Source organism: Hypomesus transpacificus, chromosome 10 (genome assembly GCF_021917145.1).
Source record: "Hypomesus transpacificus isolate Combined female chromosome 10, fHypTra1, whole genome shotgun sequence".
Classification (NCBI taxonomy): domain Eukaryota; kingdom Metazoa; phylum Chordata; class Actinopteri; order Osmeriformes; family Osmeridae; genus Hypomesus; species Hypomesus transpacificus.
Genome location: NC_061069.1, coordinates 2,049,448 through 2,062,726, shown reverse-complemented (window position 1 = coordinate 2,062,726; position 13,279 = coordinate 2,049,448). Strand labels below are relative to the sequence as shown.

The 13,279-nt window shown below is 42.7% G+C and overlaps 2 protein-coding genes across 2 annotated transcripts; both read left to right on the top strand.

Moving 5' to 3' along the window:
- Nucleotides 1-2,931: 2,931 nt before the first annotated feature.
- Nucleotides 2,932-3,627, top strand: zgc:92591 (uncharacterized protein LOC436997 homolog). The gene is made up of 2 exons (XM_047027730.1): nt 2,932-3,190; nt 3,264-3,627. The coding sequence occupies exons 1-2, from the start codon at nt 3,071-3,073 to the stop codon at nt 3,498-3,500; spliced, it is 357 nt and encodes a 118-aa protein (XP_046883686.1). The 5' UTR covers nt 2,932-3,070; the 3' UTR covers nt 3,501-3,627.
- A 4,007-nt stretch (nt 3,628-7,634) lies between these two features.
- On the top strand, nt 7,635-12,692 carry asb10 (ankyrin repeat and SOCS box containing 10). The gene is made up of 5 exons (XM_047027735.1): nt 7,635-8,106; nt 9,621-9,888; nt 10,048-10,552; nt 11,088-11,201; nt 11,415-12,692. Exons 1-5 carry the CDS (start codon nt 7,782-7,784, stop codon nt 11,598-11,600), a joined length of 1,398 nt encoding a protein of 465 aa, XP_046883691.1. The 5' UTR covers nt 7,635-7,781; the 3' UTR covers nt 11,601-12,692.
- The last annotated feature ends 587 nt before the right edge of the window (nt 12,693-13,279 follow it).

The window sequence follows — 13,279 nt, the reverse complement described above, 5'->3', positions numbered from 1 at the left end:
AATCAGACATTGAACAGATGGGGGGCAGGTTCATTGGTTAGGTAACCTAAATTAAACTGGCCTTGTTTGATCTTATCAGAACGTGTGACATTCAATACACCCGGAAGTATTTCAGTGTCTCTGACAGAGTAGATCACAAATTAAAAAATGCCTGAATTTGGGCTAAATTCCCGAACAAGCAATTTCTCAGAGTGGAAAACACGGACTCCAGGACATCATAACCTGCGATGAAATGCCAATCTTAAACATTATTTTAAATTTCCATCTGTGCACCACTTTGGTGGATTTCATTTTCTGTATCCCAATCCTGCCAAGATCTTTCCATATGGCATCATTAAGCAGTAATCGATCGAGCACTCACAAACCCCGACACGTTCAGTGCTGCAAACATATTCATCTAAACCCAAAAGAAAACTCTCCTTCAGTCAGAAGCCGGGAGCGGCTAGGAACTTCTTAAACAGCTTCAAAGCTCCCTTTTGTCCCCTCGTTCTCTTAATCTTACAGAAAATACAATTTACGACCGTAATTGATGAAAAACAGCCAGCTGGTAAAGTGTTCATCTCAGACTCAGTCCTTGAGGTGGCAGCGATGTGTTTATTTTACTGTTATCTGCCTACTTAGGATATGATGGATAATCTACTGTAATACAGCTATGTTGGCATTGGAAATAAGATGTCGACATTGAAACCATCTATAATGAAACAACCGTATCCATTAACACACCTGTGTACTGTGGGAACTATACTGTTAACAGAGATATCTTGGGCTTGAGAGAAGATATTAGATCCCACTCTAAAACAATTTAGTCTCAGGGTTTTTAACTACAGACACCGAGATACAGCATGATACCCGGGTTGACACAGCCAGCCATGCTACATCACCCACGATGCAGTGACAAGATTGCAGATTGAGATTATCGTGGTCAGATCGAGCCTTGCGTGGAGGACATTATACTTGACCCTTGATAGCCGTGGCTATCCCATGACACAGACCACATCCTGTAGATGCTGTACCATCAGCACCTCGACACTCTCAGAATGCAACAGACACAAGAGGAGTTGAAGAACAATCTGTTAACCTGATCCTTCGAGTAGCAAACCAGTAGCGCACATGATCAGTTGAAACCCATGAACATAAAAGGAAAGAGGAGTCTCCTGTAACAAATCAAAATCAGCATGGATACCAAGCAGACATCTATAAATCCATAGCAACAGTAGTTAGGGAAGGCAATGAATGGTGTTATCTTTGCTTGATAGGAAAGACTCTTTCACTCCATTTTGCCAGTGGTGTAGCTTGACTATTTTTTTCAGCTATTCCTTGTTGTGAGTCAGTGATTAGTGACGAAGGAGATGTGCACCACCCAACATTCGAATCGATAGTGGGGGAAAGCTATGATATTAATCTGGTTTATTAGCTCCTGTATTAAAACTTGCCAAGCTATCAACAAAATGGTTGAATGAAGACACTGAATGCCTTGACCGAAGATATGTGTAATGCATAGTGACTGTAAAATGATTATAGATCTTAATCATTGGCAATTTGTTGGGTAGCAAGTTGTGCATCGCTGGGTACTGTCATTATCTGATGACCGTCATAATCAGCAGGTGATTCATGGGTAACCAGCATCATATCAACCCAACTGTTTACTGTACGTTCTTTTCTGATGTCGATAGGACACCATGGGACAGGTAATCGTATACGACTTCCCCCTTCAGGAACCAGCGGTTGCTCATCTAGGAAACGGCTACATGTGTGGTTATGGCAGCCATGGGTGACCTTGCATAGAAGCGTGTTCTCCATAAGGGTAGCGTTAATCTGGTGCTCTACTGCTGATGGAATGCAGCAGGCTTGCCCAGGAAAAAGCCAGAAGCAATTAGTGGGACCGCAGGGTCTAGGACCATGGATGAGAATACCAATCTACTGTGAGGGGGCTTGATGACGACTGAGTTTGGGGAGAGGTGCTTCTAATTAGACGGCACGAGCACTCTATGGATCAAAAGATATCTAATGCCGGCTCTCCACAGCATGTGGAAGATGATGAAGGCCCTATTTTTGCTGGCAGTGCCCATTAATTGACTTTATTAATTCGACCCTCTCACTGCTCTCTGACAGTCATAGTTTGGTCACCGTATGTTGATATAACAACTGGCAGATTGTTCATTACTGTTTTCATCCCTGGAATCTATGGTATCTACGCTTGTATCAATACTCGTGAGACAGTAAAGTTAATATATAATATTGCAGTGCTTCTTTTCTCCAAGCTAATAGTGATGATTAACTCTTTTTTTATATAACAATAGTAATTTAACACATGATACATTATCTATATGTGTAAAAAAAAAAAAAAAGCTTACCTTAAAGGGATGTTTATAGTTGACGTAATAAATCTGGTTTACTTCCTGCAATGGCACATTGGGATTTATCGACAAGTAGAAAGGCCTAGTTGGGACATGCTTTACTAGATCAACAACAAAATCCAAATACATTATTCAAATCATTTAAACCAGCCTGCATTTTATAGTTGACTAGTACCAAATGGCGATTTAACAAAGCTATGTTTAATTGATTTAAAAAGTTACTTGGACTGCAATAGAAGTACTACTTGTATTGTGGTTCATGCACCAAATCCTAGTGTAAGTGCGACCCCAAGTGGACTACCTACACTTCGCGTGTATAGTACCATTTGGAGAACACAATTAAAGTAGTTTGGTGCCCCGTGCATAGAGGATTATCTAATCATCCAAATGTAGAATTTTCTCAGGAAGTATCATGTAGCACAATAGCATCCCACTGCTTTAGTTTGATTAAAACCAAAACACATTCAGACGCACCCCTGTGTATCAATGCATAATTAGTTTGATTGGCAATCACCTAGTTGTTGAGCCTCACCTGGGCGTAAACTAATTAATGAGCCGTTAAAAACTGGTGGACATACGTTGTGTGTGGGGATGCCCGGCCATATAGTGTTACAAAATAGAGTGTTTGACAAGCAATTACAGTGTGCGACATCAAGTAGCCAACAACTCAATGTTTATTCTACTAAATATTAATAACTTAAAACAAACGTTCAATGATGAGTAATGATGTTACCAAAAAGAAAGGAAAAGTATCAGGCGAGAAAAAGACGACAAAAAGAAAGGCCAAAAGAAGAGAAACTTACGCGGTGTACATCTACAAAGTATTGAAACAGGTGGGCTCCCAACGACAAACAGTTTCCAGTAGTTTTCTTTGAGTGTTTTCATGAGAACGTGTTTGCTTCCTAGGTTCATCCTGATACGGGCATCTCTAGTAGAGCGATGAGCATCATGAACTCGTTCGTCAACGACGTTTTCGAGCGAATTGCCACAGAAGCTTCCCGTCTGACCCAGTACAACAAACGGTCCACCATCACCAGCCGTGAGGTTCAGACCGCTGTCCGACTGTTGCTACCTGGAGAGCTCGCAAAGCATGCTGTGTCTGAAGGAACCAAAGCTGTCACTAAGTACACTAGCTCAAAATAAATATCAAAGTCTACAAATGCCTTACCTTCAATGGCACAAAGTTTGGCAAACCGAAGTACCACTACTGATTTAAATTCAGTTGTTTCAGTTATTTGATTATTTTGGGTAAATAAATGCACAAACTGCACATTGTCTTCATGTATGTGTTTTTGCTTCAGGCTTGAACCAAGCGTGTTTGTCACTAATAAAAACTTGTATCAACAGTAATGATACATTTTCACCACTAGGTGGGACAATTTAATCGATTCTGCCACTGAAGTCTCCAACAGTCAACTCACCAAACGACTAAAACCATATTAAACTGCATTCACTTAACACCCAGACAATGCTACATTCAACAGTCACCAATCCTACTCAGGATCCTACTGCCACTTCAACTAAAACACTTGCAATACAGCTAAAGCTTGGGCTACAGGACATGAACATGCTGGTCTAAAATTCTGATTTATCTAGTCAATCAAAATCAAATTGCTCCAATCAACTGACCTACATAAAAAACCTAGATTTGCATTCGAAAATATCTTGTGTGGAAAGGGTTATTAGATCAAGGTCAAACTGTCCATGTATGCATTTTCAAATGGCTAATATTTACACCAGAAGAATAGGTGAAGATAATTAACAATATAGAGCCTTGTTATCCAATGTTTTCATTTCATGGAAATCTGTCTAATTGTCCGTTCATTGAATAGTTCTTGATTACATGATAATAGCACTAATGAAGTCAATAAATGCAATCAGTGTGTGAAAGACAAAATTATAGAGGTCTCTCCAATTAGGATAATGTTTATATCACCCAGACGTATATCTATTACCCTTATCAACAACCCGAAAGTCAAGCATTCAGTCTTAATGTGCTTGAATGTGACTTCACCTATGATCGCAGTTGATCCATTTCAGACGGGTCCTGATACATCGCTAATGACACAACATCCAGACGTATCACCACGTGAGCGATCCCATCATTAATGGCACTGTTTTTGTTCCTGATTATCATGACCATTTGCCACCGGTGGTATCGCACTCTCTGCATACATCCTTGCAGTATCCTCTGTGTGGTTGTAGTCATTGCTGTCTCCTTCAGGGAGAGTGTTATAAACACATTATGGATAGATGCATTAGTGACTGATGCAGTGTCTGGGCTCGCCTTGTTTTGGTGCAAGAGTGCATCATTAGAAAATGTTCCACTTGGTGGGGAAGCGCGTATTAACTGCGCTCGCAATGAAATGAGGTTGTGATAGATGGTTAAAGTTATGAGGGACTATTAGATTGAAATATGAACCTCTCAATTGTCATAATGAAGCAGAGGGCTATTTGCGTGGCGATCAGTGCGTTAGGAGACGATTGGAATCCTCAACGACGGGGACAATGTGTTATAGGTGGAAGGGTTAGGGCTTCAGGAGCGCAGAAGAAGTGGTAATCACGCCATCACAGAACGGCACTGAGCCACCATTCAATTCAAGGCTCTATAAATCCATTCCGGTTTGCACCCTTAGATTTGGAGCTAAGGGGTGAGGCTGAGAGGGACTGCTGTATGGGGTGTCATGGTGTAAACCCTTTGTGAGGACAGTGGCTGGCCGTAAATATGAAAACCTTTGCCATTGTAGGTCATCAGAGTTACCTGAGGGCCATTAGAACCCTCAAGCATGAGCTTTCAGAGATAGTACAACCAGTCAGATTATACTTTACGGGGTGACACTTTGTGAATCTTATTGAGGAGGTTAAAGTGAATGGGGAGGGTGATTGAAATTACCTCCCCCAACTTCCCTTCACTAGCAAAACAGATTCCCATAACTCCTAATCTATCATCCTGATTTTAGTTGTGAATCTAAACACCAACCCTGAGTGAAGATACTGTCCTCCTCTAGTCACTATTGCAAATTCTTCATTCAATTCTATTTGCATTACTACTGTTCAATAGGTATTCAAATTATGCAAGTTTGTCCTGGAACTCTTATCTCCAGGGAAGTTTTCCTTTGTACGGTACATTCATACATACATGACTCCAAATAAATGTTCAAAGCAATATGCTTTTCATATTCAGCAACCTAACTGCGGTGTTAAATACATTCTATTATGTTCTGATGATATTAGATGACTGCTTAGTGTGGAAGGAGGGCCATAGTTTAATCGCTTCCATTGTATCACTGTGTGCCATAGTACTCAAAACAGCATTAAGAGGGGGGTAATCAGAGGGAACTAATTGACTAATTGCAGAAACAAAGTACCACAGACTCATTAGCTGTTTTCAATGTCCAGAAACGACTGTAGCCGAGGAGGTGGACCACAATGCAGCAAACTCACAGTGAAAGGAAACTGCAGATTGAACATATCCACAGGGGCTATGAGAGCAGGGGGTACTACAGCACCACTGGAAATATTTTTTTTGTTGTTGTTGAAAATAGTCCCCGCTTCATGGAGACGAAAAAAAAATGAATGCCCACCATTTGAGAAATGAATTTATCGAAGTCACTGTCTTTTTCCCCATTAGTAAGTGTTTAGTTCAGCGTTTTAAATAATTGCGTTACCAGGAATGATATTTAAAATACATTTGGGAGTCAATGAGGCGGGAAAGTGCCTACATGTTTTCCTGATGACACCCGGGCCATTTGGAAGACATCAAAGTAGAGAGGAGGTAGCCCAGATGCATATTATAAACTCATTATGGATATCATTTAAAAGGATGTACTCCAGCAGCAAAACAATATTCCCAGTCTCTCTCTAGTAATGTGTGTTTGCAAAGTTGAAACTCTTACACGCCTTCAGTTTAATGTGCCATCTATTACCAACACTGTAACAGGAAATAAATGCCTTTGATTTTCCTACCAGCAGCACAGTCATTGAAGTACAGATGAGGACACACTGAGAGTCTATGTTTTCAAATGACAAAGAAAAAAACTGAAAATGGAAAAAGACTAAATATCATCACAATGTCTTCCTGGGTTCAATTCAGAGTCTCCTCTGACTCTAAGAGCATCACACATAAATGCATCGATGAGATAGATAAGATAAATATGAAAACGCAATGTGTGACAGATAAGGAGACAAGCAAAGAATCGCAATTACTAACAACATCACATTAAACCCGAGTCTGTCCTAGGCTTTGGGTTCCGAAAGCCTGACACGTGATTCCATATTCCAAATCCTTTGCAATCCCTACAAACATCATCAGGGAAAATGTGTGGCATGGCAAGGGATGAGAGCAGAGTGTACTGATGGGCACAAATGATGGCTAGTCTGGGAAAATGGAGGCTCATCCTTCAAAAGATATGTGTGTGTGTCAGATGCCCAGCAAGTAGGTTTAAGAGGCTTAATTGTGTGCCTTCCCTCCACCATCATGTCACTACCCGTGGGGCAGAGGAGAAACAGTGGTGGCCACTCGTTCAGCCTAATGTCCTTAATGTACCTAGGAACCATGTGGGTGCAGGAAAGCCATGTCCATTAAGGCCCAAGCAAAACAGACCCATTTTGCAAACCATACAGCCTCACCGAGGCTGCAGAGATTTCATGTTTTCATTTTGCTCTGCCGAGGATGGATTTTAAAACCGCAACCAAGACATGTATGAAAGTATGCAGATTTGTGTATATTTTCTTTGAAATGATGTAGAAGTCATTGCGATGAATGAATTACTTGTGATACTAGTCCATGTCTAACACAACTGCTAGGTAGCTAGTGGGAGCTCACAGTCCACTGAAGCTCTACTGAGAGAGCACTTGACTCTCAAATCCCACTTGACCTTCAAATCCCACTTGCCATATTTGTTACCATATAACATGCACTAGGTCAAATCATAAAGCAGCTGTTGCATGCAAAAGGAAAACTGGACAAAGAAAACGCCAAAACGCCAAAAAACTGTTTGAGAAATTGAATTGTTTAAATAACAATTTTAATGTGACCCTCAAGCAACTGAATGGTATGTAAAGATTCAGTAGGATACCGAATCACTTGAATATCATGTTGCACTGTGACTCAATCTGGAGTCTGTGCTTATTTAACGAATTGTCTTAAACATGAGTAGATTTTGGTCAGGTCTGTCGTAACGTGACACTGGGCTAGAAGTCAACAGAGGAGGGTTAAAGAGGCCACGTGAGAGGTGTAAAAATAACCACTCTATCGCTCTGCAGGGAGGTTGAATATCAAAACATGCCTGTGAGTCTGAAAGTGGACATTAGACAAGACTCAGATACACCCACGGACAGAGACCCAAAGCCCTGATTCAGCCTCTTACACCCAGCCTCCCCCATTCAGTCATTCTCTCAGACCGAACGAGCCGGGAGTCGAGAATGTCGCGAGGCAGTTTTGTCTTCAGCCCCACGGCCCTGCGCTCCCTCCAGCTGGACGAGGACATGCTGGAGAGGCACCGGTACCAGAAGCAGTTGGCCACACATAAGCTGAACGGATACCTGCTGAAGAAGGAGGCCCGCGAGCGTGTCGCCCCCACCCTGGTTACTGCCACAGCTCCGGCTGTGTGCCACGACCTGGTCATCCAGAATGCTCTGTATACAGGGGACAAGGAAGCTGTGCAGCGCATGTTCCCCAAAGGAGCCAGGACCAACCTCATCATCGAACCACAAGGAGGGGACATGCGCTGGGTGGCCCGAGGGGGAGGTAAGACCATTTGAGATCAGATGTGAAGCGTGTGGCTCAGGGACTGGTTGGGTTGTGTGTTGTAAACGTACATACATTCAAGCACAAATAGAGTAAGTGTTGTTGAAAAACCTTCTCCAATAGACTTTTCTCTTTACTGAACTAAGTCCATGAGACTAAAATAGTTTAGTGTGTAATAGTCCTGAGACAGAATGCAACCATGAGGGTATCAATTCATAATTTATGGGCTTAATTATAGGTCCAGTCCACCACACGTCAACAACAAACATGCCAGCCAGTGGGAGGTTGTACTGGTCATGTGCTTCATTTGTCTCTAGATGGCTGTCCAATCAAATGTCAATAAGGCATACACACAGTAACAGCTGTGTGTTGCTATCTGACAGAAGGATAAATCAAAATCTACAACTTGAGTTTGTGTGCGTTTAGGCTTTTTAAAATATACTGTATTGTCATATATTTCAATTGAAATATGGTAACCTTTGGATGGAACGCGATTTCATTGTCCAGTGATACCACACAGGTGGGGGTAGAGTAATGTCTGAGAGAGAGTGTTACATGTGCTGTGAGTGGTCATGTCTTAGAGAGAGTGTTACATGTGCTGTGAGTGGTCATGTCTGAGAGAGAGTGTTACATGTGCTGTAAGTGGTCATGTCTGACAGAGTGTTACATGTGCTTTGAGTGGTCATGTCTGACAGAATGTTACATGTGCTGTAAGTGGTCATGTCTGAGAGACAGTGTTACATGTGCTGTGAGAGGTAATTTGCTCCTGCGCCACCGGCACAGGTTTCTGGGCCATCGAAAATATCATATAACACCGTGCCTCCCTGAAATAGCCCCCTCAGGACAAACAGGCTTCAGAAGAGCACAGCGTTTAAACCCACAAGATACCACCACCATTACTGCAACTGCAACATCAAAACAAAAAACAACCAACGGTTGGCAGGGGTTGGAAGTCATTGCTCCACTTGACAGAGGGGTCTGCTTTGCATATGCATGGACTTCTCACGGCACCAAGCGAAGAACTACCGCAACGATGTCATAGCTACAGCACAGGCCACGGGCCCTGTTTTGCAGTTCTGGAACTGTCTCCTCGTGGGAGATGACCTCAACCTCATCAGCATCATGGATGACCCTGAGTTTAGCTACCTTATCGATGCTATCTACGACACCAGCAACATCGATGAGTGGAAGAACTTCAGATTCAACTACAGAGGGCTGAGTAGGTCCTAGACTGTTCAGAGTGCCGCTATGTGTGGTGGGCCAGTTCTAGTGTGGGTCATTTTGAATCTGACAGAGAAGGATATGGACATAATTTGCCAGGTTTAAACCTGATAGCTCATACATGATCGGCGGGTGTTCATCTCAATCATGGCAGATGTTTATTTACCAGCATGCCAAGCATTTTTTCTACTAGCAAGCCATGTACACAGTAGCCAGGACAGCCCGCGTGACAGCCACCCTCCTGGGTCAGAGGTGAGTGACCAGACGTGCCTGTGACCCCTCCCCCTCCGCAGGGCTGTGGTCGTTGACCTACGAGCAGGAGCTGACCACCCCGCTCCACATCACAGCCGGGCGGGGCTTCGCCGAATGCCTGCGGCACCTGCTGCTGAGGGGGGCCAGCGTGGACCTGTCCCCCGGGGGAAGCACCGCCCTCCACGAGGCCTGTCAGAGCTGCCAGCCCGAGTGCGTCAATCTGCTGCTGTCCTACGGAGCCAACGCCAACTCGCTGAGCGAGGACGGCCTCCTGCCATTGCACATGTGCACCAGCCCCGAGTCCATTGAGTAAGTGCTCGTTCACCTTTTGATACGCATTGTTTTAAAATGACTTGTTGTACTGTACATAATGATGCTTGGTCTGTTTGGAGTAACTCCTGCTGTTTGAGTACTGGGACTTTTGTACTGGACAATTCCCTGTTGAATTAATTCGACTGGATTATTCAGGTGTGCCAAATACCTCCTCCAGTTTGGTGCTGCTATCAATGGGCGTAGCCTGGATGAGGATGACACGCCCTTACACGTGGCGGCCAGGAACGGCCTGCTGGGACACACGAAGCTGTACCTGCGCTACGGCGCGGCGCTGGAGAAGAACAACGACGAGGGCAAGACGCCGCTGAACTCGGCCTGCTCTCACCCCCAGGAGCTGCAGGACCTGGAGCGCTACCTCCAGGTGTGCCGCCTGCTGCTGGAGGCCGGGGCCGACGTCCACGCCCTGGACCAGGACAAGCAGTCTCCACTCCACATGGCCTGTAAGAACGTCAACCCAGAGGTGGTGGACCTGCTGCTGGCCCGCGGCGCCTGCGTCAACGAAATGGACTACGGAGGGCAAGCTCCCATGCACAACGTCCTCAAGGTGGTGTGCTACAAGATCTCCCACAAGCCAGAGAGGGTGGTGCGCTCCCTGCTCAATCACGGATCCATACGGGTGTGGCCGGGAGCCTTGCCCAAGGTCAGAGCCTCCAGGCTTGTGGGATACGTTGTACACAGTTCAAACCTGCACCGTTGTACTCAAATATTTCACACTGACTTTGCATGCTGTTCATGTGCCCTCTATGAAGTATTTAAGGGTTCCCGGTAGGTATGCGTTTACCAGTGATTAATCAACCTGGCAACAAAGAGCCAATGATGCAAGCACAGCACACTGTACAGAAGAGAATGTGCTGAAGAAATCAAACTCAGATACAATACGCCGCTTGTTTTCACGTACTGCAATGCATTCTCAGTGGGAAATAAACTCTTAGACTATTCACTGAACCCACGTGCTCTTGACAAAATGCCTGACTCCTAATTAGGCAAGTGTTAATAGGAGATTAATTAGCACTAATTGCATAATTTCCAGTTAAACCCCTGGAGGTAAGACCGAGCTGTTCATTTCATTTGTAACTTAATTCAAGTGTTTAATTACTTTGTGTACTACGGCCTTGCAGCCTTCCAACTTCAACATGATGTGAACTGACAGATTCTAAATCGACTGTATCTTTCAGGTTTTAAAGTGCTGCTGTGGCTCCCCACGTACCATAGAGGCGCTCATAAACGCATACACTCGCATCAAAGTGACAGATGACTGGGTGGAAGCTGTGCCCCCTGAGGTTTTTAAGGTGAGTTTTTAGGTAACTGTTGAACCATAAAATAGTGTAGAGAGATTTTAGAAACTGTGGTCCTCTTAATGACTCAACTACTAGCAGTCATAACAGATGTAAATATGGTTATTACTAACATGGGGCGTTGACGGTTCCTTTAACCCTGTACATTTTGGCACTACAATCACAATCAATAATTGGTGTCACTGCTGTTGTCCTGTTTTCCCCTAGGAGCACCAGGAGTTCTATGAGTCTTTGTTTTCCTTGTCAGAGAGCCCCCGCTCCCTTCAGCACCTGGCACGCTGGAAGCTGAGGAACTTCCTTGATGGTCGTTTGCTTGAGGTGGTCCCTAAACTAAACCTTCCCACCTTTCTCAACAATTACCTGCTCTTGGAGTCCAGGGACTATGTCCACTGAGAAAGACACTCCATGATAAACTACATCAGAGATTAGCTCACTGCTTGTTTTGTATGGAACTGGTTATTTTCACCTCTGTCTATCTGGATGCTAATTATTTCATTGATTAGAGAGGTTGGGGCTATTTTTAAGATAACAGCGTTCAATTTCATGCAAGTACATTTTCAACAAAGAAATGTATAACCAATTTGTACCACAGGGAGGTGCTGTGGTCTTAAATTAAGTTAACTGGTACAAATTACCAGTTAACTGCATTTTCCCAGATGATTGAACTTTGGAATGCTTGCCATTTTGTATTTATTAAGAAGAAAAACGCACGTTTAATTCCATCGTCACTTTTATGTGCATTATATGCAGGTGGTTCGGTTTAATAGTATAGGCCAAACAGCCTAAACTAAAGCAATTTTTATAGTTTCCACTATCTTGGAAAGACGGAAATCTTATGCAAAACTTTAAGACTAAACGTCTTAAAGATCTATTTATATCATTATAAATTAATTTACATGTTCAAAACTGAGTTAAAAATGAGTTTTCATTTTCCAATAGGCTTTGGATGAAAAGACAACAATATTCCTGGAAATTACTTCCATCTGCCACAAATTTTGCCCAGCCTCCATTCCTATTGTTTTGATTGAATTTACTTTTTTGGGGCTCTTTAGTTTGAGTAGTACTACCAATACAATTGTAAATAATTGCATTTATATAGAATATTGATTGTCAATGCGTTAAATAATTCCATTAAAGATCTAACGAGAATGTATAGCTTATAGTCGCAAAACAACACGCTCATTACTACAAATAGCCTATAATATGACAAGAATGGAATGTTTTATTAGGCTATTCTTTATAGTCACAGTTCATTTTTGCTTTAAACTTTAAAAGGCTTTGCTAGTTTTGTGTTAGGCCATATGTACGGCATGTGTGACTGTATAGTCAGCATAAGGCTTTGAATACCAACTACCTTCGGAGAAGAATGGTGAACCTCCAACAAAAGGTTGTGACACGGAGACAATACGCTGACTTGGGTAATGAACCTGTCACAGTTTGTTGGACGTTATTTTAAGCTTCTACGGCAACAACAAACCTTATCAGATTAATGTAGCCTATTAGAACAAACTTCTGAAATAAAAAGTCGTTAAAAACGTAATATTCAAACTCTGTAAAAAGTGAGTGCCTGTAATTAATTATAATGTTGCCTAATAACAAAAAAATAATAGTTATAGCCTATTACTATTAGCCTAATAGTTATAGAGCTTCTTAATAATAATAAGTTATTGTAAAAAAAAATACGATAAAGACATGAAAGAATGAAAGTAGCATAAGCTATAATATAAAATATATATAATGTGAAGGAAAAATAATTAAATACAAAAAAATGTATTAAACACAGGTTATATTCCATGTGGGGGATTCTTATTGTAGACTAGCCTCCATTTAGAGATAAAGTCCACTCGAAAAGATGGGGGAGAGGAGAGCGGGAGAGGAAAGCTATCTGGTTTCAATAGATCAAAGAGGGGTGCTGCTGAATGGAGTCATTTGCAATTATACGAATAATTAGCATCGCCCGGTCCTCCATTGCTAATCAGAGTCGGTGGTGATATGTTCATGTCTTCATGCAATCAGACGGCCAGTTGGAGTGTCCGCGCCCCCAGGACTCAATAGAGGCTAATCATCATCAG